The sequence below is a fragment of the Anolis sagrei genome, chromosome 1 (assembly GCF_037176765.1).
Source record: "Anolis sagrei isolate rAnoSag1 chromosome 1, rAnoSag1.mat, whole genome shotgun sequence".
Classification (NCBI taxonomy): Eukaryota; Metazoa; Chordata; class Lepidosauria; order Squamata; family Dactyloidae; genus Anolis; species Anolis sagrei.
In genome coordinates, this window is record NC_090021.1 from 330690570 (window position 1) to 330717451 (window position 26882).

Below are 26882 nucleotides of genomic sequence, written 5' to 3' on the forward strand. Positions count from 1 at the left end.
CCCGAGACAGGCCCCAGGGTAAGACCTAGCGCCTGGCTCCCCCTCCCATTTTCCTCTTCCTCCTCCTTCCTCTCCCCCTCACAGCTCGCGGGGAGGAGGAAAAAATGCAAAACAATGAATCCACAATAAGCGAATCGCAAAATAGCAAGGGAACACTGTACGGGTCAAGTCAAGGCCTGGCTTAGTGATCACGCAAAGCTCTGAACCAGCCACCAAAACTTTGCAGAGAACAAACAGACCATGACTGCAAGAAACCCAGATTACGTCAAAACAAATTAAAGTCGCTTTTTACCTTTTCTTCCAGGTCCTTCAGTGTTTCTTTGCAATCTTCCAAGTGTGTTTCAATCTCAACAGGAACTATTGTATACATGTCAGCGTACTTGATCCGTAGTTTCTCCATGATCCGCTCAAGAGTTTGCTTCTGAGGACCGATAAGTCTCCGAATCTCCTAAGAGAGAGAAGGAATTGACAGCACTTGCCTAGGTGGTTCTCACTCTCTTTCGGGGGCAGTTGCTAAACTGTATTTTGACTACGTAGCCAGGCAGGGTAAACCTGAGAGATGCTCACTTTTGTTTAGTCACAATGCTTTTGAATTCACCGAGAATACATTAAAACCTGATACCATTACATTGTTCTCCCAGGTCTTGTTTACAAATGAAATAATATCTTGAACACATAAAAACACCTCTGTCATTAAACTTTGAAACCTCCTTCGAAGGGAAGGCAAAGGATAGACCAGCCAAAACAATTGCCAAAAATTAGCTTCTTGCAACAATAAAATACAACTAAAAGCAAAAGAACGGGAATATTCACTTTTGTGTCATCCTAATGAAAAGACCAGTGCAAAACAGCCGGTTCCCATTCTGTGCGGAGAGTATCACTTTCATGAAATAAAAGGAACTTAACAGTCGACAACTATTTGTGGCCTAGAAATTTAATCTGATCTACATCCTCCAACAGAAGTCACTCAAAGAATATAAGTCCCATGCCACATTTTCTTGGACTTCCTGTTAACAACTTCCTTTTATTTGCCATCATATATCTTAATTTTGAAGCATTTCAGTACTGATACATTGGATTTTGGTGTCCAAGTCAAATTATTGCACAAAAGGAGAATGAGAGGAGAAGGGAGAAAACATTGTTCCTTTGGCAATCCAGAAAGAAAGTATTATTGTAACAGTGCCATGAAGTAACAGCTGGAGGGTCTAGCAATAGATTCAAATTGCAGGGGGGGAAATCCACTTAAACATTAGACAAACTTTCCTCAGGGCAAAAGCTGTTTGGTAGTGGAATATGCTTCCGCCTTAGAGCATGGTGGAGTCCCTTTCTTTGGAGTTTTCTCATTGGAGGCTGGATGGTCATCTGTCAAGAGTGCTTTGATTGTGTGTTCCTGAATGGCAGAATGGGGTTGGACGAGATCACCATGTGGTCTCTTCCAACTCTATTATTCTATGATTCTACTCTGGGTTTTGTGTCTCAGCTTTCAAGGAGGTAATTACAAGGTGCTAAAAACCATTCCTAAACAATTTCAGTACATTGGACAGATCTTTTAAGATTAGAATCATAGACTCATAGAGTTGGAAGAGAGCACAAGATCAATCCAGTCCAAGCTCATTCTGCATGTAGAAATATATAATTAAAGCACTCCCAACAGATGGCCATCCAGGTAATGTTTAGAAACCTCAAGAGGAAATTCCACCAAAGCAACAGCATATTCCAGGGTCGAAGAGCTCTAACTATAAGGAAGATCTTAATATTTACACAGGAATTCCAAATTGCAGTAAAAACCGGAATAAAATTCTTTCTTTTCTTCTTTTCCCTTTGTAGTTGTCTTTGCACTATCTCTTTATTATTTTATTTGTGGACTGGTTTTTGATTAATTTATGTTTTTTTAAAAAAAAAACTTTCAATAAAAATAGAACATTAGAACATTAATTTTATTTATTAGTCCCCTTAAGCCATAACACAATAGCAAACCAAACAACAAGGCTTGATAAGACTTGTTTGCACTCTATGTAGTAAGTTAAATAAAACCTACCCAAAAATAACATATAAAGCAGCTCAAATGTATTGTTTTGCTTTGTTCTCAAATGTATTGTTTTGCTAAATTTAAGCAAAACAATACATTTGAGAACCACATATGTGGGGCTGATCGGTGTAAATTGTAGGGGTGATAAGGAAATATGATGTCTATCTATATAAATAAAAAGGTAATGTTTGTTTGGGGGGTTAGCATAACTCAAAAACCATTGGACCAATTGACACCAAATTTAGACACAATACACCTATCAGGCCAACGAGTGACCATTACTCACACAAACACTGGAAAACACAGCAGAAGAGATTTAAAAAGTCAAAAGAAATATTTATTTATTATTTATTTACGACATTTATATGCCGCCCTTCTCACCCCGAAGGGGACTCAGAGCGGCTTACAAGGTATATATACATACAATATACTATATTATTAGCATAGTACAATATCAGTTTTAAATACATTACAGTGCATGTGTAAAACCACTTATATACACACATACACATTTATATACACACAAAACACATATACACAGACTGGGCCACAACAACGCGTGGCAGGGGAGGACTAGTACTCAGTAAAAAAAAATTAAAAGTATGTTTGGGAGTAAAGTTTAGTCACTGCAGTTGGTTGAGAATTGCAACTCCATTAATAGTGAGTTATGCAATTTTCTCAGTCTTTATTAAGTTAACACAGAGAGAGGGGAGGGGGAAGGAAAGAAGGAAGGAAGCATTAAGTCCATTAATGCCTCTAGACCATGGCCATATAACCCAAAAAAACCTACAACAACCCATTAAGTCCATTGATGACTACCAATTAAGATTACCCATTAAAAGTTTTATTTCCATTCCAAAATAAATTAAAATGATAAGGGTAAGAGGTATATTCTCAGAAAAAGGATTTCCCAGCCAAGCAGGTATCATAAAAGAACCTAATAGCAGATGTTTTACAAACCTCAAGTTTTGCTGTCTTTTCATTAAGGGTTTCTCCATCTACACTGTGGAGCAAAGAGAGTGTATTCTCTAATGAACTCTTCACGGCATGTATTTCCTCATTAACTTTGGCCCGGTCTTCTTTTTCCAACTGCACAGCATCCTTTTGCTTTTGAACTTTTTCACGGATCCTGTAAATATTACATTTGGAATTATATTAAATGAAGGCATCTGTGGAAAACAGCATCTGAACTCAAAGGCTATATCTACAGTGTAGAATTAATGCAGTTTGGCACCACTTTAATTACTACAGCTCAATATGATGGAATCCTTGCAGAGATTGAGGGACCAAAAATTGTTCATACCTAGAGCTGAATGAAAATGCAGATGTGCACTAGGTACCACATCCTATTCAATACTGGAAGCTAAATAGGCTCATTCCTAGGGTGCATCTACAATGTGGAATTAATCAATCTGACACCAATTTCACAAGGCCCATTGCCATGGAATCATGGGAGCTATAGTTTTATAAGGTCTTTAGTCTCCTCTGCCGAAGAGTGTTGGTGCCTCACCAAACTACAGCTCCCAGGACCCCATAATATTGGGTTATGGCAGTTAAAGTGGGATCAATCATATTAATTCTACACTAGGAGCCCCCGGTGATGTAGTGGGTTAAACCCCGGTGCCAGCAGAAGACCAACAGGTCGCAGAATCAAATCCGGGGAGAGCGTCGATGAGATCCCTCTATCAGCTCCAGCTTCTCATATGGGGACATGAGAGAAGCCCCCCACAAGGATGATAAAACATCAAAACACCAGGGTGCCCCCTGGGCAATGTCCTTGCAGACGGCCAATTCTTTCACACCAGAAGCAACTTGCAGTTTCTCAAGTCACTCCTGACACGACAAAAAAAAATCTCTACTATAGAAACACCCCAGTATACTTCAATGTGTGTACTTTTCGAACCTATTAGATGGTCATTCTCATTGCAGGATGATGAAAAAGGTAGTCCAACACATCTGGAGTCCAACACATTTAGGGAAGAGTCGGTGCCATGCTACCACCCTCTAGCCTTTATCAATCTAAAACAGCAAATACATGTTTAGCCTGAAGAAGAGAAGGCTGAGAGGAGATATAATAGCCATGTATAAATATGTGAGAGGAAGCCACAGGGAGGAGGGAGCAAGCTTGTTTTCTGCTTCCTTGCAGACTAGGACGCGGAACAATGGCTTCAAACTACAAGAGAGGAGATTCCATCTGAACATGAGGAAGAACTTCCTGACTGTGAGAGCCGTTCAGCAGTGGAACTCTCTGCCCCGGAGTGTGGTGGAGGCTCCTTCTTTGGAAGCTTTTGAACAGAGGCTGGATGGCCATCTGTCAGGGGTAATTTGAATGCAATATTCCTGCTTCTTGGCAGGGGGTTGGACTGGATGGCCCATGAGGTCTCTTCCAACTCTTTGATTCTATGATTCTATGTATTTCATTCTAGTCATTATTTTAGATTTTATCTGGGGATACTCAATTTTTGATTGACCTTTAGATAAGCACACATGGATTTTATCTTCAATCAAAGTCAGAATATTTCAGCAAAGACGTGTAAGATGTAGTCCAGAGCAGGGCAAAACAATCCCCAGGCCCTCAAAATTGCTCACCCTTGATTTACACTTACTCTTTGATCCGTTCTTGCATGGCCTGAATTTCATGCACAACAGGAATGTCTTCTTTCTTCCCGGGAGGGCTTTCGGGGACACCTAGGATGCTCCTTAAGCGCTGAAGGATCAGGCGCAGCAATAACTTCTCAGCATCCAAACTTTCTTTGTAATAGTTTGCACAATCCATAAATTCTTCCAGCTCTTCTTTAGTGGCACTTTCCTTTTCTTTTGGGTTTTCTGGTAGTTCGTCCTGTAGATTGTCGAGAATGATTGTTTCCCGTTCCATCTAAAGAGACCAGAGCAGGAGAGTGAACCAATTGAGCTATTAAGGCAATGATCTTAAGCACATATTTTCCTGGGACAAAGCACCACCAGATCTTCACCATCTCAGACTTAGTTCGGAGAAAACATGCTTAAGCTTGCTTTAAATAAAACATCTGAGAATGCTTCTGGAACATGGCCATACAGTCCGGAAAATTCACAGCAACCCAACACTGAAATGGCTGGCTATTTGAGGAGTGGGGAGTGAATACAAATGACTCACTTCTTCACTGATGGATTTCCATTCCTGGCTCTGTTCTTCACATGTGCCCTCCCATTCTTTTGCAGCATTAAGTAGATAAAGCCACTTTAGCCACAGTGTTGATGCAACGGTGCCCATCAGCACACCATCGTTTTCTTTGCACATCAAACCCAGGTGTCCTGAATCTTGCCTCAGTTTCATGAGATCCTCTTCAGTTGAAACAAGGCGAGAAACCTGCATCTTTAAGGAAAGAAGTCCATAAACAATAAGTTCTCATGATCCATATGGCAATTGTATGCATTTCTACTCAAGAGAAAGTCCTGTTGCATTCAGATATGTGAACATAAGCCTGTAGGCTTGTTTTCCTTTCTTTCAAAACATATCTCATATCTCACAGATCATCATATGGTCTTCAAGATGATGAGGGATACATCTATACTGAAGAATTAAAACAATTTGACACCACATTTGCTGCCTTATCTCAATGTTATAGAATTATGGGAGCTGTAGTTTTGCAATTTCTTTAGCCTTCTCTGCCAAAGGGTGCAAGTGCCTCGCCAAACTACAAATCCCAGCATTCCATAGCATTGCACCATAATTGTTAGAGTGGTGTCAAGTGCATTAACTCAACAATGTTAATAAATAAAATAATATAATGAAGTTGTTTCACATACTTTTTAAAAACCCTGAAAGTAGAACAATAAATAGAGACATGCAGTCATTAACGATAACCAATTCACACTAGCAATTCTGCCACCCAATTTGAGAGAGTATGACTATCTAAAGTTTATATTAACTATTTAATAAAATGTTTCAATCCTGTTCTCAGGACAGCTTACAATAACATAAAAATAAATAATAACAATGATAAACAATCTGAAATATATTCAATCATGGATAATTTTAGGTTTTAAATTGCATTACCTTGGTTTTACTGTAAGCCATGAGTCTCTTTTGAGAGTGAAAAAGTGGGGTATAAATAGTAATTATAACAACCACTACCACCACTAGATTGTAATCATGGAAACTCCAATTGATCTCATTTAAACATGCCAATCATACAGCAATGCTCACTCTCTTTGGACATAGTTAAGCATTACTGTTATTATTATCCTTACCTTGCTCTGTTCTGACAACTCTAGAGCTTCTTTGTAAGACACTGGAATGTGGCCCAAAGCTTTCTGAAGCACTTTTTTCACATCATTAAGATCAGCGCAGATTGCATCTTTGGATTTTTTGAAATGTTGGTATTTTTCCAAACATCTATAGATGCAATAGTATACATAAAACAGTTTAAACACATCGATTATGTTCATGTAGTTGACCCATTCACATATTTTAAACACTAGTATACACTTAATGTGTGTGAAAACCCCTGCAAAAAAGGAAAAACTGCTCCATTTCTATCTCACTCTGAGTTTTTAGTATTTTATCTTGCACATGTGGCCCGCTCATTGTCATTGTGATTGCGAATGATGTTATATTGATGTATAATGATGTTATATTGTATTTTATATTGCTTATTGTATTCATATGTTTTATGTATTTTACTGTGTTGTTGTTTGTGTTTTGATTTTGATTTTATTGTAATATGTTGTTTGGCTTGGCCTCATGTAAGCTGCCCCGAATCCCCATTGGGGAGATGGTGGCAGGGTATAAATAAAGATTATTTTTGTTGTTGTTGTTATTGCGAGATCATGGTCCAAAACAATGCACAAGAATGGAAACACACAGTTGCTCAGCTTTCGGGAGGAGTGGGGGGGGGGGGGGTGGGAATGCACTCTGAATGAATTTTGCCAAGAAAACCCCATTACAACTTCTCCTTAGATCATCTTAAGTCAGAAACTACCTGAAGGCAAGTCACAATAACTCATAGATTTCCATGATAAGGCCCAATTGCCCACATCCCCAAGTAGAGTTTGGAGAGGGTCCTGCTGGAAGTCTATAAATAAAACTGTGGTAAACAACCCAGATGTCCAACTAAATACTGAGAAAGTCCCGACATTCATGAATTGTCAAAAATGTTGACCTACCTCATCAAATCAGATCTTCTTTTTTGAGCCTTTTCTCCTACAATTAAACTCCCAGCAACAAGTTCCCCAAGTGTTTTTTGCAGGTGCAAATTGGCTCTTGGTTTAACTTGCTTTTCCAACACGGAGGTCAAAGCTTCCACTTCAGTCTTTGCAGCCTCAAACTGCTCTTGTTTCTGGAGAATGGGGAGGAGGGATTCCTTTTCCAGTTCATCCAAGCTGAGCTTAGGACTGGAAAGAAGGTCTTCACACTGATGGAAGAGGTCAACAGCTTTTTGGACGGCTTCACTGTAACACCTCACAGTCCCAAAGGCTTCATCTATGGCATCCTGTGTATGGAGGAACAAAAATTGAAAGATAAGGAATGCAACAAGTCAGTACAGGACCAAAAACGGCAACCTTTTCTACCAAATGTTTTTCTATGCTGGACACCGATATTTACCAGTGCAGCCCTACTTAAAATCCCCCACTTCAGGATATCAATAATTTCTGCTAGTATAATTTGAGTCTCCCTTACCCAAAAATCCAAAATCTCAAATACTCCAGAAGCATAATTATTTTTGCTGCCAAATGCACACTTTTGCCTTTGGAAGGGAAGGGGCTAGAGCAGGCATGGGCAAACTTTGGTCCTCCAGGTGTTTTGAACTTCAATTCCCACTATTCCTAATAACCGGTAGGCTGTTAGGAATTGTGGGAGTTGAAGTCCAAAACACCCAAAGGGCTGAAGTTTGCCCATGCTTGGGCTAGAAGATACATATCCAGCACATCCTCAAGGAGCTATGATGGGGGAGAGAACAGTGCTAACAGCATGTGTGTCTGTGGGCACCACATTACATTATCCTACAATACCACCAGCCTCATATCTACAAGGGAAACATTTTTGGACTTATTGAAAATGGAAAATCCCAAATGATAGCAATCCTACTAAAATGGATGATTCCAGGAGAAGCATGACATAGAAACACGCTGGAAGAGCTAGACAGAATGTATTTTTTCAGACACTGGTAAGGGAAGCTGACTGGTCCTGTGTCCAACTCTGGGGGGTGGTGCTCATCTCTATTTTTAAGCTGAAGAGCCAGTGTTGTCCGTAGACACCTCCAAGGTCATATGGCCAGCATGACTGAATGGAGCGCTGTTAGCTTCATGCAGAAGTGGTACCTATTGATCTACTCCTATTTGTATGTTTTTGAACTGCTAGGTTGGCAGAAGCTGGGACTAAGAGCGGGAGCTCACCCTGCTCCCCAGATTTGCAACTGCCAACCTTTTGGTCAGCAAGTCCAGCAGCTCAGAGGTTTAATTATTATAATTTGGCATCATAATTTTTCCCAGTTTGAGATATAAAGCAGATAAGTATATTTATTTATTTATTTATTTATTTCCTATATTTATACCCTGCCTTTCTCCCCCCAAAGGGAGAAAAAGTCACAAAAGTCAGACCTTCTTTGGTAAGAAATCTCCCCAAAAGATACAACACAGAGGAAACATGACCTATTTATGTAGAAGTCGCACAAGTCCAGACAAATGGGCCATGATATTTTTGTCTGGAACAGTCAAGGTATACAGAGTCAACTGTATCAAAGATTGGAAAAGTTTCTTATTTTTACTAGAAATCTTCAGAAAGCATGCACAATTATCCTGGTGTTTACTATGGCTGGGTAATTTCGTTATGGAATCCCCTAAAGTCATTTCCAAGCTCAAGGTTTTAAAAATTTAGGACATAGTGTCAGTCTTCTATAGTAAGTTGAGTCTCTGGCACCATGCAGATGGATTTAGGAGTGGACGGCCCTTGTTGTCTTTTCCAGGTTTATGATTCTATAGGAGTTCTTGTCATTATGGCCAAATGTGTCAGCTGTTCAATGTACAGAAAGGGTCTGTTTGTATTAGTGACCCTATGATACATTTTGCATGAACATAAACGGTTCCGGCCCCACCTACCTCTCCGAACGCATCTCCTCCTATGAGCCGGCAAGGACGTTAAGATCGTCCGGGGAGGCCCTGCTCTCGGTCCCGCCAGCGTCACAAGCGCGGTTGGCGGGGACGAGAGACAGGGCCTTCTCGGTGGTGGCCCCTCGGCTATGGAATGCCCTACCCGTGGACATCAGGCAGGCCCCTTCGTTGCTAGCGTTCCGGAGGAGGACCAAGACGTGGCTCTACGAACAGGCATTCGGTCAACAATGCAATTGAACTTACAATGACGGCATTACTGAACAAGGAACGGCTAAAGGATTATGAGAACGAGATCTGATTTCATTCAGGCGTAGATGATTATCTGTTGTATGTCTGTGTATGTTATGTCCTATTTATTGTAATTGTTATTAATCGCACTGTAAACCGCATAGAGTCGCCGTAAGGCTGATATATGCGGTATAAAAGAAAAGCAAATAAATAATAAATAAATAAATAAACATGGCAGTCTGAAAGATATGAAGGCTGAGAATGAACTGGAAGAGTGAATTTTCCTCTGCTGCTAAACTGGTTGTACAGTTCTTAAAGTGGAGATGAGTCAAGCTCATGCACTTTGATTTCACTTTGCTTATGTACTAGGCAATCCCTCAGAATCTGTCTTTCTGTGGCCTTTCACTGAAAGGGGTTGGGGGGAACCCAAACCAGGTGCTCCATTTATCAGCAACGGGAAATGTTAGGAATAGTTTCAGTAACATTAATTTTGGGGCCCAATTCTAACATATGCTGTGAGGGAAGGCCGGACCCATCAGCGAAAGAACTGGAGTGCTTCTCTGCTGTGTGCCATCTGCTGCATCGTTTACCACCAATAAAGCTTATCTTATAGCAAGAGCACATATCAGTGTTTCTTACTGAAAGAACTCCTGGGGAGATGTGGAAATACACCTAGTCCCAGAACAGAACATTTTCCAGGCTCTGGATGTGACCAATGAGTCATCTAGGACTACTTACCCTACGTGCAGCAATATCAGCTTTCAACTCTTCTTTCAGATTTCGCAGTGTCTCTAATTCTGTCCCCAAAATATCTAGGAGGGGGCTTTTTTCTTCCTCAGACTCTCTTTTTAATATCTCTTCCACAGCACAATATTCTGCTTCTGCTGCATCTTCAAGGACTTTGCAGTACATCTTTTCACAGGGAATCATCTGAATCTCCAAGTCAAGCAAAAGGGGCTGTTGGAGCTCAGACTGAATTTGCTTTAAGGTCGCCAGACTGTGATTCACAATACTCTGAAGCCCTTGTTCAGGTTGACATTTCTCTTGAGCAGCCAATATCCTGGATTGGATCATCTGAGTCACTCCTTCTATTTTTGCCCCCAAGCTTTTTATTTCTTGCATTTTGGCCTCTTTGAGAGAGATGGAAAGAGATTCATTTGTATCTAATAGTCTGAGTGCTTCCTGAGTTAAACGTTTGGCGTGCTGCACTCGCCAGCTCCAAATCTTTTCTGGTATTACATTGGTTTCAGAGGTGACATCTGAACAGTCTTTCAGAGCATCACAATCTCTCTGTATATTAGATAGAATAGTCTCAGCTTCATTAAGTGCTGTTTGGTGTCTGTCATACTCTGTGGATAAGCTCTCAAAGCATTTAACCCTGTGCTCGAGGTGATTTTTCATTTTGCACAGTTGGCTTTGCAATTCTCCAAGGCACGATGCATCCCAGTTCAGATCCAGGAATTCCCAGATCTCCTTGTATCTGTCTAGGCTTGTCAAACATTCCAGGAATGATATTGCTCTTTCTCTAAGCGCATTCCATTTACTCTTAAACTTTTGATTCATAGGGAACAATTTCTTTTGATCCAGTTCCAGCTCATTGCACTGAAGGCAAAGGCTGCTGAGATCCCGCTGAAGTGCCATGATTTTGTCTGAGAATTTCTCACAGGTGTCTATCTTGTTTTGTACTGTACAGTCCTTAATCTGGATTAGCCTGAGTGCCCTTTTTGCTCTGCTCCTGAAGCTTTGTAAACAATCACTGAGGAATAAATGCTCAAATATTTTTAGCCCCTGAGGTGGATCTTTGCAATTTGCATCGAGTAATCCTTCCGTTTCCTGAATCTCCTGAGAGAGCTCTTCCGAGACAACTTGCCATGGCTCCATCTCGGACTCGACACTTGCTTCACCTGCATCGAGTCTAGACATGCTCTCCGCCTTACAAAGTTGGCTCTGAACTTTTTCGACATCTGCAAAAAGCTTTTGTCTCTTTTCAAACTGCGGTTTCAGCTGCTGCACCCTCTGAACCAATTTCAGCACAAGACGCCGGTGACAGGTTTGCAACTCACGTGCAAGAATGCCGAGAGCGGAAAATTCCCTGGGCGCCAGCTGGGGAGCGACAAGACGGGCTTCCTCCACCAACTTAATAACAACTGACTCTCTCTCTTTAGCAACATTGATCAGAGCCTGGCAGCTTTGGATCTGCAGCATCAGTTCACCTGGGAAAAGTGCTGCCTTCTCATCAAGCTGGAGCTCTAAGACTCTTTCCCATAAAATGGCCTCTTCGATCTTCTTGGCAATTTCGGGCCTGTGAGAATAGTTGCCTAACATCTGGACTTCCTCCTTCGGAGTCAGCTGCTCCAGTTCATCCACTTGGTTCTGCAAATCGTTGATTCGACTTTCTAGAGCTGTTTTCCCTGCATCACTCCAAATCCTTTTCATCTGCATTTCAATGCCTCTTCTCAATATAGAAATACTGTGTTTGAGCATTTGTAGTTCTGGGCCCATCAGTGCCAAGCACACAGAGTCTCCTCCATTGGGTGCATCCAAGCCTGTTCGCAATCGGTGCTGCACTTGCAGCTGATTTTGGAGGTCTTGAATTTTGTCTGTAAAGAGTTTGAATTCAGCAGCTTCTGCCGAAACCCAAAGCTGTTTCTTTTGAAGTGAGTCTTCCATTTGCTGCCACCATCTCTCTACTTGATCCACTTGGCTTTCTATTAATGCTTTGTCCATCTTGGTTAGATGTCTAGACAGACTTTCTTGTTCAGTTTTCAGTTTGTTCAGAAGGACTCTTTCATCTTCTATGGATGTCAAGCACTTCTTAATGTTCTCAAGGAGAACAGTATCCTCCATTGGTCCCCTTCTGATGGAACAGAAAGAATTAAAATGTATTTAATATACTTTTACTAGAGCTATTTTGACCAGTCTAACAAGAGGTTAGAAGCACTGCTTTTTAAACTGTGGGTCTCAACACCAAATGAGGTCCCCTTAGCTCAATGTTGGAGCCACAAAAAATTGGTAACAGTAAAGTTATTTATTTATTTAAAACATTTATATTCTGCCCTTCTTATCCCGAAGGGGACTAAGAGAGGAGCACAACATATATACGGCAAATATTCAATGCTGGGTCATAAAATAAAATATAAATATGCATAAAAACTAAAATCAATTATCTCCACTTTAAAATCAATTTTTTAAACCCATTTCAGATCAGCCAAGTTTTGTCATTGGTGTATAAAAACAACTCATGTACTCACATTTTTAGGTTTTCTTTTTCTGTTGAGAAACGTTTCATTGAAGCTTGGACAGCGGCAAAGCATTCTTGGTAGTTATTAACTAAATGCAGCTGTTCTTCCTTGGCCTTTTTAACAGCCATTAAGTCCTGCAGCAGTTTATCCCACTTGGAAGAAGCCACATGTTGTGGATCCAACTTGCTGCTTCCTCCAGCTTTCGCGTGCTCTCCTTGTAACAGTGACAAAGCTTCAGATTTCTGTTTTTCCAGATGAGCACACAACGACTGCAACAGAAATCCAAACAGAGAAGTTTAAAAATAAATTAAATGTAGGGAAAAAATTCCTCTGAGAAGTAAGAAAATTAATTTCTTTTGGATCAGAAGACAGAGAATAATTTTTCAGTGGCAAAAAGTTCACCCTTCTGGGCCTGCAGTAGAGTCTTGTGGCTGAAATCACTACCTAAAAACTGTATCTCCTCTAACAATCTTTCCTAGGCTTTCAGATCTTTCATGGAAGGCACTTTCTTGACCATACCACCATGATAGATGTATGTTTGGAAAGGACACAGAAGAAGGCCTTCTTGATGGCTACTCCAAGACTCTGAAATCTCCTCCTAAAGGAAACTATGTTGGCTGCCTCTGAAGCCAACAAAGCTGAAAATCTGCCCAAACAAAAAGCAGAAATAAAGCTTTTTGTTTGAGCTAATCTTCAGCTATACCAGTGGTTCTCAACCTGTGGGTCCCCAGGTGTTTTGGTCTTCAACTCCCAGAAATCCCAGCCAGTTTACCAGCTGTTAGGATTTCTGGAAGGCCAAAACATCGGGGGACCCAAAGGTTGAGAACCACTGAGCTATACCGTTAAGGCCTTCATACACTTTTCTTAGTGGTACAGACAACTAGGATTTCACATTGCATGAGACCACAGCTAAATCAGAAATAATTGATAAATTGTCACTTCCATACCTCAATTTCTTTGAGATGATCATTCACCAACACAATATCTAGCTCTGCAGTCCGGAGCTTCATTTCATTGACCTTTCGTTCCATCTCAGCATATTCCGCAAGGATTTTGTCTTCAGGCAGAAGGTTCTTCTGGGGAACTATCTCTACTCCTGAGACCTAGAGACAAAAAAGGGCTGTCTGAATAAATGTACTACTTTAATTTGTATTATTCCAGCCTGAAGAACATCTTCTTATTTCTCTGGGGTTGAACTAGAAATTAATCTAACAAAACCAAAGAGCATCTCTGATTGAAAATAAAGCAAGATAAAAGATTACTTCATTCGAAACCATGCCTTCTAATTTTAGGTGCTTTGTGTTGGCTGCAGTGGTAAGATGGTGGCTTCCATATTAGTGTGATAGTTAATTTATTCTAGGTTTTAGTCTGAACTCTTTTAAAGTTCAGCCTAAAACCCCAAAGTGAATCACCACCCACATGTTAAAAGGGACAGCAACCAGTACTGGCCTATATTTTCAGTAGTCTAGAAAATCTGCTTTCTTAAAATAATAGAATCATATCCTGAACATGCCCACTTTACCCAGCTACTGGTTACAATGTTGACTGAGGTTTTAAAGATGTTTTTATTGTTTTAATTTTTTTTGTCATGTCAGGAGTGACTTGAGAAACTGCAAGTCGCTTCTGGTGTGAGAGAATTGGCCGTCAGCAAGGACGTTCCCCAGGGGATATCTGGATTATTTGATGTTTTTATCATCCTTGTGGGAGGTTTCTCTCATGTCCCCATATGAGGAGCTGGAGCTGATAGAGGGAGCTCATCCGCCTTTCCCCGGATTCGAACCTGCGACCTGTCGGTCTTCTGTTCTGCCAGCACAGGTGTTTAACCCAATGCGCCACCAGTACTTTACAGTTACATGTTATATGTTTTAAGTATGTTACTCTGTAACTCTTGTTTATGCTGGGCTTGGTCCCCATGTAAGTTTTCCCAAGTCCCTTCAGGTAGATGGTGGTGGGATATGACAATAACGTTATAAAGTCTGGAAACGTAATTCTTGCAAGAATGGGAAGCATAATGTATTGAAACTACTTGCTGCCTTCACATTCATCCCTAACACTTAGAAACTGGGTAGAAAAAGAGCGAGGCAAATTAAGTTATGGTAAATGGCTAAACTGGATGACAAACTGCTAATGGCACTTAACAATGTGCTCCCATGAAGCTGCGTAACAACAGAGATTATTACAGCGCTCTATGAGAATTGCCTAATGGACAAGAGAGTGGGGCTAGCCCCCCTTATTTGCCCATTCATTACTGGCAATGTGATGGGAGGCATTTCCAAATTGCCATGCATTGCTTGCAATTTCTTTTAATAGCCAAGTCAAGTTTGTGGAGACGATTGTCATCAGCCGCCGTTCGTCCTGATCTCTGCAACCCCTGTCCACTTTGGATGGTTGAATCTGGGAAATTGTAGGCATCTATCCAGCTGTCTTTTAGCTCCTGATAAATGGATGAATGTGGTGAGGTAAAAGGGAAGAAGAGGGACAGAGAATGAGGACGCCAAAAAGAAGAAAAAAAGCTCTATGACCTTTGCAGGGTAATTTCTGAAATGCCAATTGCTTTCTTAATGGAAAGAACTCACATGGTAAAAGAATAGAATAAAAGGAGCAACAAAGGTCAGAGAAAACCAAATGTATACAGCAGAATCTCCCCATTAATGTAAGGAGGGAAGGTGTTGCTTAGCGCTATCTTAAAGTCTGTAAATCTGAAAGTTCTCTTTTTGTGTTGCTGTAATCCTATCATTCCTCTGTTAAGGTGCATAGGATTTTTATCTGGAGCAGTGGTTCCCAGCCTTTCTTTGAATAGAGACCACTCTCCAAGATTAGTACCAAAAGGGTTACAAATCAGTTTTGGTCAACTTTAGAGTTGGTTTGGTTATTTGGGGTACTAATTCAGAAAATTGCATTGGATAGACCATACCAGCTCTAGTTTCTGATACAGAAGATATGCCATCCAGTAGTCACCCTCTGCTCACCCAAAGAAAACCATATTTAATAAGCTTCGGCTATGTGAGAGGGTCTTATGAGACCAGTCGCTCTCATTGCAACAGTGTAGTAACAGTGAGGTTGCGGACCATAATTTAGTTCTTGTGGACCACTGGTGGTCCACGGACTACAGGTTGGGAATCACTAATCTAGAAACTCTGGCAGCTAGAGGAAGGCATTCTACAAAAGAGTATTGATACTGGTAGGGCTGTTCTCGGTCCTGCCTTCTTCGCAGGCAAGACTGGTGGGGACGAGAGACAGGGCCTTCTCAGTGGTGGCCCCTCCACTGTGGAACTCCCTCCCCAGTGATATTAGATCAGCCCCCTCCCTACTGGCCTTCGGAAAGAGAGTGAAAACTTCCTTGTCTTCCAAAACTTTCAGAATTTTATTAGATCTGTTTCACAATTTGGCATATTGTTATTATCAGAATTTGTTAACTTATTTTGAATAGCATTGTAAATATATATATTTTTGGCTGAAAAGCTTGTTTTACAATCATATCATTCTGGCTTGATATCTATATTATGCTTTCCTTCCCCATTTTTTTCAGAAGGCACATTATTGGTAGGGTTATTTTGAACGGCTTTATTTTGTGACATGTCACGTAGATCAGAGGTACTATATAAATGATGATGATGAGGATAACGATGATGAAAAAGAAGGGAGAGGACGTGGTAGCTAAAACAGGAAAAAGGAAGCTCTTGTGCAATGTTTGCTATCTTAAACAACACTTACTGATATTCTTCCTCGGACTTCCATTGCATTGTTCTCTTCAGCATCAAAGAAAAGTTCATCCATTGTCTCTTGAGTTTGTTCATCATCAGAAAAACGGTTATTTTGTTTGACGGCATCGTTCGCAACATTCCCAGCCTCTTCTTCTATATACCCAACTTTAATTTTAAGATGCTTGTTGTATATACTGTGTGGTGCATCCATCTCATCCTTAATACACATCTCCTCTTTGAGGACTTCAACTGCAGCTATAATCCCCTGAAGTGTGTCTTCAATCTGACAAAGAGTATCTTGCGGTATCTTAAGTGAAGAAGATAAAAATAAAAGAATTACAAGGTGTTTGAACCCACCAAAACTCCAGTGTTGACTTCTGTACTGAGCCATGATTTCAGATTTCAGCTACTGCAAAGATAACCACCTGAAGCCTAACCCTGCCAAGACACAAGTGTGTGCTTTCCACCTACACAACCATGAAGTCAATAGGAAACTGAAAGTTACCTGGGAAGGTCAAGAACTTGGACATTGTTCCCATCCTAAATATCTTGCTGTCACCTTAGATCAAACACTAACATTTGGGAAACACTGTATGAACACCAAACACAAAGTAGTTGCACGCAATAACATCCTGCAGAAACTTACTGGCAGCACATGGGGTGCAGACCCAAAATTAATAAAAACATCAGCTCTGGTCTTGTCTTACTCAATTGCTGAGTATGCCTGCTCTGCCCTTTTTGCCACATGCACCGGGATTGTGGCGCAGCTGGCTGAGTGTCAGCTGCATTAAGATCACTCTGACCAAAAGGTCATGAGTTCGAAGCCAGCCCAAGTCAGAGTGGGTTTCCAACCAATTGTGTGCAGCCTGTTGTCGACCTTTGCAACCCAAAAGACAGTTGCATCTGTCAAGTAGGAAAATTAGGTACCACCTTAAAGTGTGGGGAGGCTAAATTAACTGATTTATGAGGCCATAAAGAAAGAGGCCAGCAAAGCATTCCAGTGGGGAAGCATATGTTTGCCATATATGTGTACACTGTAATCCACCCTGAGACCCCTGTGGGGTGAGAAGAGCGGAATATAAAAGCTGTAAATAAATAATAAATAAAGTCTGCCCATGCGAAGCAGGGGAACATAGCACTGAATGAAACTGAGTGAAAGTATCATTTAAAATTACACTGAGCTCTCCACATTTGTTGGGATTTGAGATGCAAAAGTACAACTCCATAGTCAGCTGTTGCTAGAACAGTCCTGGGCAAACTTTGGCCCTCCGAGTGTTTTGGATTTCAACTCCCAGAATGTAGCGCCCAAACACCAATTAGGGAACATGAAAGGCACTGCAGACTACTTCAACCAGAGAATTCAGCCATAGCAGAACACCTGATGAACCAACTTGGACACAGCATATTATTTGAGAACACAGAAATGCTGGACCACTCTCACAACCACCATGTCAGACTACACAGAGACGCCATTGAAATCCACAAGCATGTGGACAATTTCAACAGACAGGAGGAAACCATGAAAATGAACAAAATCTGGCTACCAGTATTAAAAAACTCAAAAATTACAACAACAAAACAACAGAGAGGAAACAAACAAGGACATCTAATCACCTCTCAACAAAACATTGCCCCAGGCACTGCCAGGCCATCAAATGCCAATCAAGGTAGTCAGTTGAAACATTCACACCTAGCTCCTTTGTCCCACCCTGGTCATTCCACAGATACATAAACCCTTTTTCCTAGTTCCAACAGACCTCACTACCTCTGAGGATGCTTGCCATAGATGCAAGCGAAACAGCAGGAGATAATGCCTCTAGAACATGGCCATATAGCCGAAAAAACCTACAACAACCCTATGCTATTTATGCAGGCCAAAATCCCATTGGTTTACTTGTGAGTCTAGAGATTCTGTGAATAACCAAATCTGCAAATGTCAAATCCACAAATATAAAGAGATAATTTTACTGCAGTAACACAATCTACAAAGTGGTGATGTTGTTGAAGCTTAGAAGGAAATTTGAATAGCCTCTGAGCGATGGCAAACCACTCCTGAGCAAACCTTTTCAAGAAAGCCTTGTGGTAAAGTCACCATAGGTTTCTGGTGACATGAAGACACACAATAATGACCTTACTTAAAAAGGATATCAGATTGTAAAATCATTATTCAAAAATAGAAAGGCCTCCAGACCTGCTTTGGCTCTTCATCATTGGGATCCCAGAGCTCATTCAGAGTAGCTCTCAGGTGGGTCATCAGCTCTTTGCAACGCTGGTATTCTTCCACATGTCCTTCTAAGAGTATTTCTGTACTCTGAAATTCAAGAAGTTACGCAGTTACTACACTTTAACACAACAAGCAAAACACACCCAATGCTGTTAACAATTACATGTATTTTCCTCAGAAGCTTAAACACATGGCTTTTTCCATACAGTTTGTTACAAAGAGGGAGGAATAACAGCTCACTACACTCTTGTATAGCTGTCCCCTTGTGTACAGAACTGTGGTAGGTAAGGGTTCCTCTGATTCATGCGGCCTTTTCACACATTTTTATTGCTATGGTTCCATTCTAGGGATGTTTCAGTTTGAGAAGAGACTATTTGAAATTCTCAGCTAGAGAGCTTTAGTACCTTCCCAAACTAAATCCCAAGGATATCACTGGATGTAGCAATGGCAGTCAAAGTGGAATAATAGTACTGTAATTGTAAAATATGAGACTCCCCTGGTCCCTATCTTGAAGTTATTCAACATACAGAGCACTGTATTTTGGGGGGGGGGGGGCGGCGGGGGGAGCATATGCAGTAACTGACCTACAATGCAAACATGTAACTAGAAGTCTGAAATGGAGTGATCAAAAGATAGATGTATCCCTTGATTCATTTTTATAGAAACATAAGAACAGGACCAACCCAGGAATCATCTATTCAAAACCCTTTTCTATGCTGAAACACACAGCTAAAGCATAATTAAGAGGTGGCCATCTAACCTTTGCTTAAAAACCTCCAAAAACGAGATAAAATATTTTCCTCCAAAAAAAGAAAAACATTTTGGAAGGAATCACAGCTCCCATGGTGTCCCTCCAAGGCAGTCAGAGGCCAGTTAATGTTGTGTCAGCCTGTGATTGTGTCTGATGTTCATGCTGATGCTCATGATGGGAATGTTCCTGACATTCTCAAACTGTGGCCCTCCAGCTGTTTTGGCCTCCAACTCCCAGAAACCCATGCCAGCTTGTTCACTGGCCCAGAATTCTGGGAGTTGGAGGCCCAAACAGCTGGAGGGCTGCAGTTTGAGGATGCCTGGGATAGGGGATGAGGGGTTGCTTAGGTCTGAGTTAAGATTGTTGCGCTGAATCAATTTGCTGCACAGTAGCAATGTCCAACATGACCAAAACCCAATGCCAAAGACACTGACCAGTCAGAAAGAATAAAACAGTAGAACTTTACTCTTGGTTGCAGAGTTGAAAATAAAACAGCTTGGCACACTTACATTGTCTCTGTAAGTAATATAGAACAAATTTTCTGTGTTATAAATTATAGAGCATAACAAAAGTACATAGTTACTTCACCATTGCATAAGCTTCTTGCATCTGCTCTCCAGCAAGTCAAACAGCCAACTGCTAACCATTTGCAAAAGCCTCAAAACTGTTACATTCAAGAGGCGTGGCCCAGCCTTGCTCAGCTGAGCTAGTTTTTTCAGATGCAGTTAATCATCAACACTTTGCAAGGATTTTCTGCAAGGCTTTCTTTAACACACACACTGGACTTATAACAATATACTGTAATAAAGATCAGAAGAGAGGCCCAAACTGTTTCAGAAATATTCACAAGGCCACATTCCTGACAGAGGCCTCTCAACGCTTTTCTCAGAGCAACTGTCTGAAAATGCTGCTGAGATTGATTTTCCAGGTGCAGGAGTTAATGAGGGAGAGAATAGTGATCAGTCTGGCTACAAAAGAGAGATAACAAATTGTTATCTGGTGGGAAGGTCAAGAAAAATACCTTCCTTTCAGTTTTGGAATCTGGAAAAAGTTTATAATGTTTAATGGGAGACAGTTGCCTCAGTCGAGCCAACATTGTTATTTTATCACAGTCCTGCTTTCAAGTGCTCTGAGTTTCATGCACCAAGTTTTTGCCAAGTACAAGTGTTGCCTATGGGATTGTCCTGCTGTCTTGTTTCATCGTTTCAAGTGCCTTTCTTCATGGATTTCTATGTATTAATGGATCTTGTTTCCCTTTGAAGCTTATGGTCTATCTTGGATTTTGGACTTTTACTATTTTGCTATTCTTTATTGCTTTGCCTACATATATTCTACAATGAACTGCTTGCTGATTTTACCTAGCTGGTGTGGTGTTTAAGATCAGAGGTGTTCCTGCTCTGGTGCACAACAGTTAGTCCAAAAAAGGAATGTTTCCAAACTCTGGAATAAATCGATCTTGTCTTTTGTACTCAACGAAGAAGCATCTTGCATGTGTTCAAACAATCAAACAACAACCTTATGGAGTTTCTGTTTTAAAATAAAAACGTTCAGCATGTGGATGTGATACTGACCTGTAACCGGTTCACAAGACTTCCATGGAGTTGTTGCAAGGCCATCAATGATTCCTCTGAGAATGAATCACCAGTGAAAACCCCGAAGGAACTGTGCTGCCTTGCTAGTTCGTTTAAGAGTAAGGTTAAATCTTCAGCTTCCTCTTGAAGGGCTGAATAGTTGGATAACTGACTTTGCATCTCCTCAGAGTCAAGATACAGATCAAGACTTATTTCTTGATTTTGTGTCTCAGAATCGCATGGCACGGCTCCTGCATCCTCTTTTTTCCTCCTTTGTTGCTTCCTCTGATGCTGGAGTTGTTCTTGGTGCCTAAGGAAAAAAATTGGGGGGGGGGGGGTCAATGATGAGTCAACAGTTCCATAAAAAAGATAATCTGTTAACAATAATGATTAATAAACCTATCAGGAGACTCCAAAAAAGGGCCTTGGCAGGGCATGATAGTTCAATGTATTGCCGAAGGCGAAACGTCAGGAGAAAATGCCTCTAAAACATGGCCATATAGCCCGAAAAAACCCACAAGAACCTCATGATAGTTCATTTTATTAAGGTACATGGCTAAATTCCTGTGGGATCACCACTGTACATGTGTTAAGAGAAAAAGACTCACTCTGCTTAATTACAATCCACAGACTGAGTAATTAGAATAATTAAGGTCAACAAGTTTTTGGGTCATTCCTGAAGGGGTAAAACTGGAGAGTGTTTGTTGTATGACTTAGGGTTTACTGTATGTTTGCTCCTGAGCTTACTTGGCGTAAGCTCCTAGCTTGCAGCCTGCTGGATGCTGGCAATTTTTTCTTCTGTGCTCATCTCCATGAAGATTGGGAGAAGACATATTTTCTGATGGAAAGCATTGCATGAATTAAATGCAATGACCATCCATGATTTTGATACTACAGAGGAACCATGACTGTACTATTACTACTAAGTTTGTGTTGAACTAACTGTTTTTTCATGAACTCTACTGCACAGGAGTAAAGTTTAAGTTTTGTATTTTTTTTCTACTTGTGTTGCTCAGTTTTGAATATACAAAGGACTAATCTTCTTGGTGGTCTGCACGCATCGTCAAATCGTAACACATTTTATAACAATTTTTGCTGGATACCCCCCTCCCCCTCCCATATAATAAACAATGGATGTTTCAAAGGTGACACGAGTGGGGTGGATAACAGGAAAACAGGGGGAAATGGTTTAACTCTTTCAATCCCCTTCCTCCCGTAAAATGGACTATCCTGCACTCTCTACCGGGACGGTTGTGGCAGAGAGGTCAGACCAAGCGTGATCCCTGGGGAAGGCAATGGCAAACCACTCCAGTATCCTTGCCAAGAAAACTAAATGGATCAGTACAACCAGAGATATGTCGGTATGCCATTGGAAGATGGGACTCCCAGGTCGGAAGATGGCCAAAATGCTACTGGGGAGGAGCAGAGGATAAGTTCAGCTAGCCCCAGATGTGATGACGCAGCTAGCTCAAAGCCGAAAGGAAGGCTAGCGGCCGACGGTACTGGAGGTGAACGACGAATCCGATGCTCTAAAGATCAACACACCATAGGAACCTGGAATGTAAGATCTATGAGCCAGGGCAAATTGGATGTTGTTATTGGTGAGATGTCAAGACTAAAGATAGACATTCTGGGGGTCAGCGAACTGAAATGGACTGGAATGGGCCACTTCACATCAGATGACCACCAGATCTACTACTGCGGACAAGAGGAACATCGAAGAAATGGAGTAGCCTTCATAATTAATAAGAAATTCGCTAAAGCGGTTCTTGGATACAACCCAAAAAATGACAGAATGATCTCAATTCGAGTGCAAGGAAAGCCTTTCAACATTACAGTGATCCAAATATATGCCCCAACCACAGCTGCTGAAGAAGCAGAAGTAGATCAGTTCTATGAGGATCTGCAGGAACTACTGGATAACACACCAAAAAGAGACATTATTTTCATTACAGGAGACTGGAATGCCAAGGTGGGAAGTCAAATGACAACTGGGATCACAGGCAAGCATGGTCTGGGAGAACAAAATGAAGCGGGACGCAGGCTGATAGAATTTTGCCAGGAAAACTCGCTGTGTATAACGAATACTCTCTTCCAACAACCTAAAAGACGTCTTTACACATGGACCTCTCCAGACGGTCAACACCGAAATCAGATTGACTACATCCTTTGCAGCCAAAGGTGGCGGACATCCATCCAGTCGGTGAAAACAAGACCTGGGGCTGACTGTAGCTCAGATCACGAACTTCTTATTGCCCAATTTAGAATAAAACTAAAGAGATCAGGGAAAATACACAGACCAGTTAGATATGATCTCACTAACATTCCTAGCGAATATACAGTGGAAGTGAAGAACAGATTTGAAGGACTAGATTTAGTAAACAGAGTCCCAGAAGAACTATGGACAGAAGTCCGAGACATTGTTCAGGAGGCAGCAACAAAGTACGTCCCAAAGAAAAAGAAAACCAAGAAGGCAAAATGGTTGTCTGCTGAGACACTGGAAGTAGCCCAAGAAAGGAGGAAAGCAAAAGGAAACAGGGATAAGGGGAGATATGCCCAGTTAAATGCGCAATTCCAGAGGTTAGCCAGAAGAGATAAGGAACTATTTTTAAATAAGCAATGCATGGAAGTGGAAGAAGACAACAGAATAGGAAGGACAAGAGACCTCTTCCAGAAAATTAGAAACATTGGAGGTAAATTTCAGGCAAAAATTGGCATGATAAGAAACAAAGATGGCAGGGACCTAACAGAAGCTGAAGAGATCAAGAGAAGGTGGCGAGACTATACAGAAGATCTGTATAGGAAGGATAATAATATTGAGGATAGTTTTGACGGTGTGGTGAATGAATTAGAACCAGACATCCTGAGGAGTGAGGTTGAATGGGCCTTAAGAAGCATTGCTAACAACAAGGCAGCAGGAGATGACGGGATCCCAGCTGAACTGTTTAAAATCTTAAAAGATGATGCTGTCAAGGTGATGCATGCCATTTGCCAGCAAATATGGAAAACACAAGAATGGCCATCAGACTGGAAAAAATCAACTTATATCCCCATACCAAAAAAGGGAAATGCAAAAGACTGCTCAAACTTCCGTACAGTGGCCCTTATTTCTCATGCCAGTAAGGTAATGCTCAAGATCCTGCAAGGAAGACTCCAGCAATACATGGAGCGAGAGTTGCCAGATGTTCAAGCTGGGTTTAGAAAAGGTAGAGGAACGAGAGACCAAATTGCCAATATCCGCTGGATAATGGAGAAAAGCAGGGAGTTTCAGAAAAACATCTACTTCTGCTTCCTTGACTATTCTAAAGCCTTTGACTGTGTGGATCATAATAAATTGTGGCAAGTTCTTGGTGGGATGGGCATCCCAAGCCACCTTGTCTCTCTCCTGAGGAATCTGTACAAGGACCAAGTAGCAACAGTAAGAACTGACCACGGAACAACAGACTGGTTCAAGATTGGGAAAGGCGTACGGCAAGGCTGCATCCTCTCACCCAACCTTTTTAACTTGTATGCAGAACACATCATGCGATGTGCGGGGCTTGATGAATGCAAAGCTGGGGTGAAAATTGCTGGAAGAAACATTAACAACCTCAGATATGCAGATGACACCACTCTGATGGCCGAAAGCGAGGAGGAGCTGAGGAGCCTTCTAATCAAGGTGAAAGAAGAAAGCGCAAAAGCTGGGTTGCAGCTAAACGTCAAAAAACCAAGATTATGGCAACAAGAATGATTGACAACTGGAAAATAGAGGGAGAAACCATGGAGGCCGTGACAGACTTTGTATTTCTAGGTGCAAAGATTACTGCAGATGCAGACTGTGGCCAGGAAATCAGAAGACGCTTACTTCTTGGGAGGAGAGCAATGTCCAGTCTCGATAAAATAGTAAAGAGTAGAGACATCAGACTGGCAACAAAGATCCGCCTAGTCAAAGCCATGGTATTCCCTGTAGTCACCTACGGATGTGAGAGCTGGACCTTAGGGAAGGCTGAGCGAAGGAAGATCGATGCTTTTGAGCTGTGGTGTTGGAGGAAAGTTCTGAGAGTGCCTTGGACTGCGAGAAGATCCAACCAGTCCATCCTCCAGGAAATAAAGCCCGACTGCTCACTGGAGGGAAAGATACTAGAGACAAAGTTGAAGTACTTTGGCCACATCATGAGGAGACAGGAAAGCCTAGAGAAGACAATTATGCTGGGGAAAGTGGAAGGCAAAAGGAAGAGGGGCCGACCAAGGGCAAGATGGATGGATGGCATCCTTGAAGTGACTGGACTGACCTTGAAGGAGCTGGGGGTGGTGACGGCCGACAGGGAGCTCTGGCGTGGGCTGGTCCATGAGGTCACGAAGAGTCGGAGACGACTGAACGAATGAACAACAAGCACTCTCTACCTCCCCCTTGTGGCCTCCAGTCGATAAATGCAAACTATCATGATGGATGAAAACTAAAAAGGCAATGAAATCAAAACAGGAGCAGTAGGCATGCCACTGGGGAAAGTGGAAGGTAAAAGGAAGAGGGGCCAACCAAGGGCAAGATGGATGGATGGCATCCTTGAAGTGACTGGACTGACCTTGAAGGAGCTGGGGGTGGTGATGGCCGACAGGGAGCTCTGGCGTGGGCTGGTCCATGAGGTCACGAAGAGTCAGAGACGACTGAACGAATGAACAACAAAGGCATGCCACATCCATTTATGCAAAACCCAAATGTATACAACAGCCTTCCACATGCATTAGTCTCAGCATACTCAGACAACCATGCTGTTCTATCCAAGGTTAACTGAGGATTACTAATACAGAACTTGGAAAATGTCACTTTCTAGAATCTAGATCATAACTCCTGAATCTTCGATAGCTTCAGTGTGTGTGTGTGTGTGTGTGTGTGTGTGTGTATGCATATATGTATATATGTGTATATGTGTGTGTGCTGATAGAAGTTACACTTAAGAAATGTACATATTCCACCTTAGAAACACATTCAACTTAAGAGCAAACCTAAAGAACCTATCTTGTTTGTAACTTGGGGATCTCCTGTATTTAGAATTCTTGGCCCAAAAGTTTGGATATCTCACCAAACTATGTATCACAAGATTTCTCAGAATGCAATCACAATCGTCAAAGAGGAATCATATTGCTTTTTCTCTTCTTGTGGAGAAAAAAAAAGTTGGGGTAAAAATAAACATCATCATCATCTCTTTCTTCCTCTCCACCTCCCCTTCGTTCTTCCAAATACTACCCTGGAGAAGCTCATAGAACTTAAGGCAAGCCTGGAGCTAGGAGAAATGGCCTTGTATAATCTACATTACCCACCTCAGACATTCAGTAGCCAGACGGATGGTGCTCTCCCACTGATTTTGAACATCAGAAAGCATTTGCTGGATGGCTTCATTTTTGTTGCCACTAGCACTCTTGACATTTTCTCCCAGAGCTGCAACATTTTCTAGTTTGGCGTTGCCTTCCTCTTTCAGCAAAACAATTTCCTGCAATTATAAGAAAAGCAGCATGAGAGTAATTAATTTCATTCAACAATCCTGATCTACCACAAAATTGAAAAAACAAGGAAGATAACATGATATATGAGCTGGCAAGAGGAACTATTATTCAGCTTCTAGCTAATGTTGGATGGCATGACCACAGCTTAGACATGTAAACTGATTATTACCAAATATAGTAGGAAACAAGTCATAAAATGGCAGAAGAAAAGAAAATTGTGGTCTGTTTTCTCTTGGGCAGATTGATTCAACTATGGCCATGAGTTTTCAGTATATGAGCAGCTAATGATCAGATCTCTTCGATGTCTGCCATTCAAAGGCTCCCCTCCTAGGAATGGAACAATGGACGACGAACCTGGACTACGCTTGGATGATGAGAAGATTGGGTACGGTTGTTTTTTGTAATAATTGTGCATTGTAATTGCTTATTGGTAATTTATGGATAATGTGTTAAGTCAATTGTTATATGTTGTATGGAACCACTGCTGTTTCTACTGTTTTTACTGTTTGTGAATCGCCGTGAGTCGCCTTCGGGCTTGAGATACAGCGGTATATAAGCAAAGT

At 41.4% G+C, this 26882-nt stretch overlaps 1 protein-coding gene across 1 annotated transcript in view; it reads right to left on the reverse strand.

Moving 5' to 3' along the window:
* Positions 1-26882, reverse strand: part of SYNE2 (spectrin repeat containing nuclear envelope protein 2) — a 343575-nt gene that overhangs the window by 170240 nt on the left and 146453 nt on the right. Inside the window, exons 40-52 of the mRNA XM_067468497.1 lie at positions 26137-26306; positions 20839-21148; positions 18484-18603; positions 16303-16599; positions 13536-13691; positions 12598-12857; positions 10085-12203; positions 7175-7500; positions 6260-6404; positions 5163-5381; positions 4636-4904; positions 2990-3158; positions 293-448 (exon numbers count right to left, since the gene is read on the reverse strand). Coding sequence (XP_067324598.1) covers positions 293-448; positions 2990-3158; positions 4636-4904; positions 5163-5381; positions 6260-6404; positions 7175-7500; positions 10085-12203; positions 12598-12857; positions 13536-13691; positions 16303-16599; positions 18484-18603; positions 20839-21148; positions 26137-26306 — 4716 coding nt within the window. The remainder of the gene's footprint in view (positions 1-292; positions 449-2989; positions 3159-4635; positions 4905-5162; positions 5382-6259; positions 6405-7174; positions 7501-10084; positions 12204-12597; positions 12858-13535; positions 13692-16302; positions 16600-18483; positions 18604-20838; positions 21149-26136; positions 26307-26882) is intronic.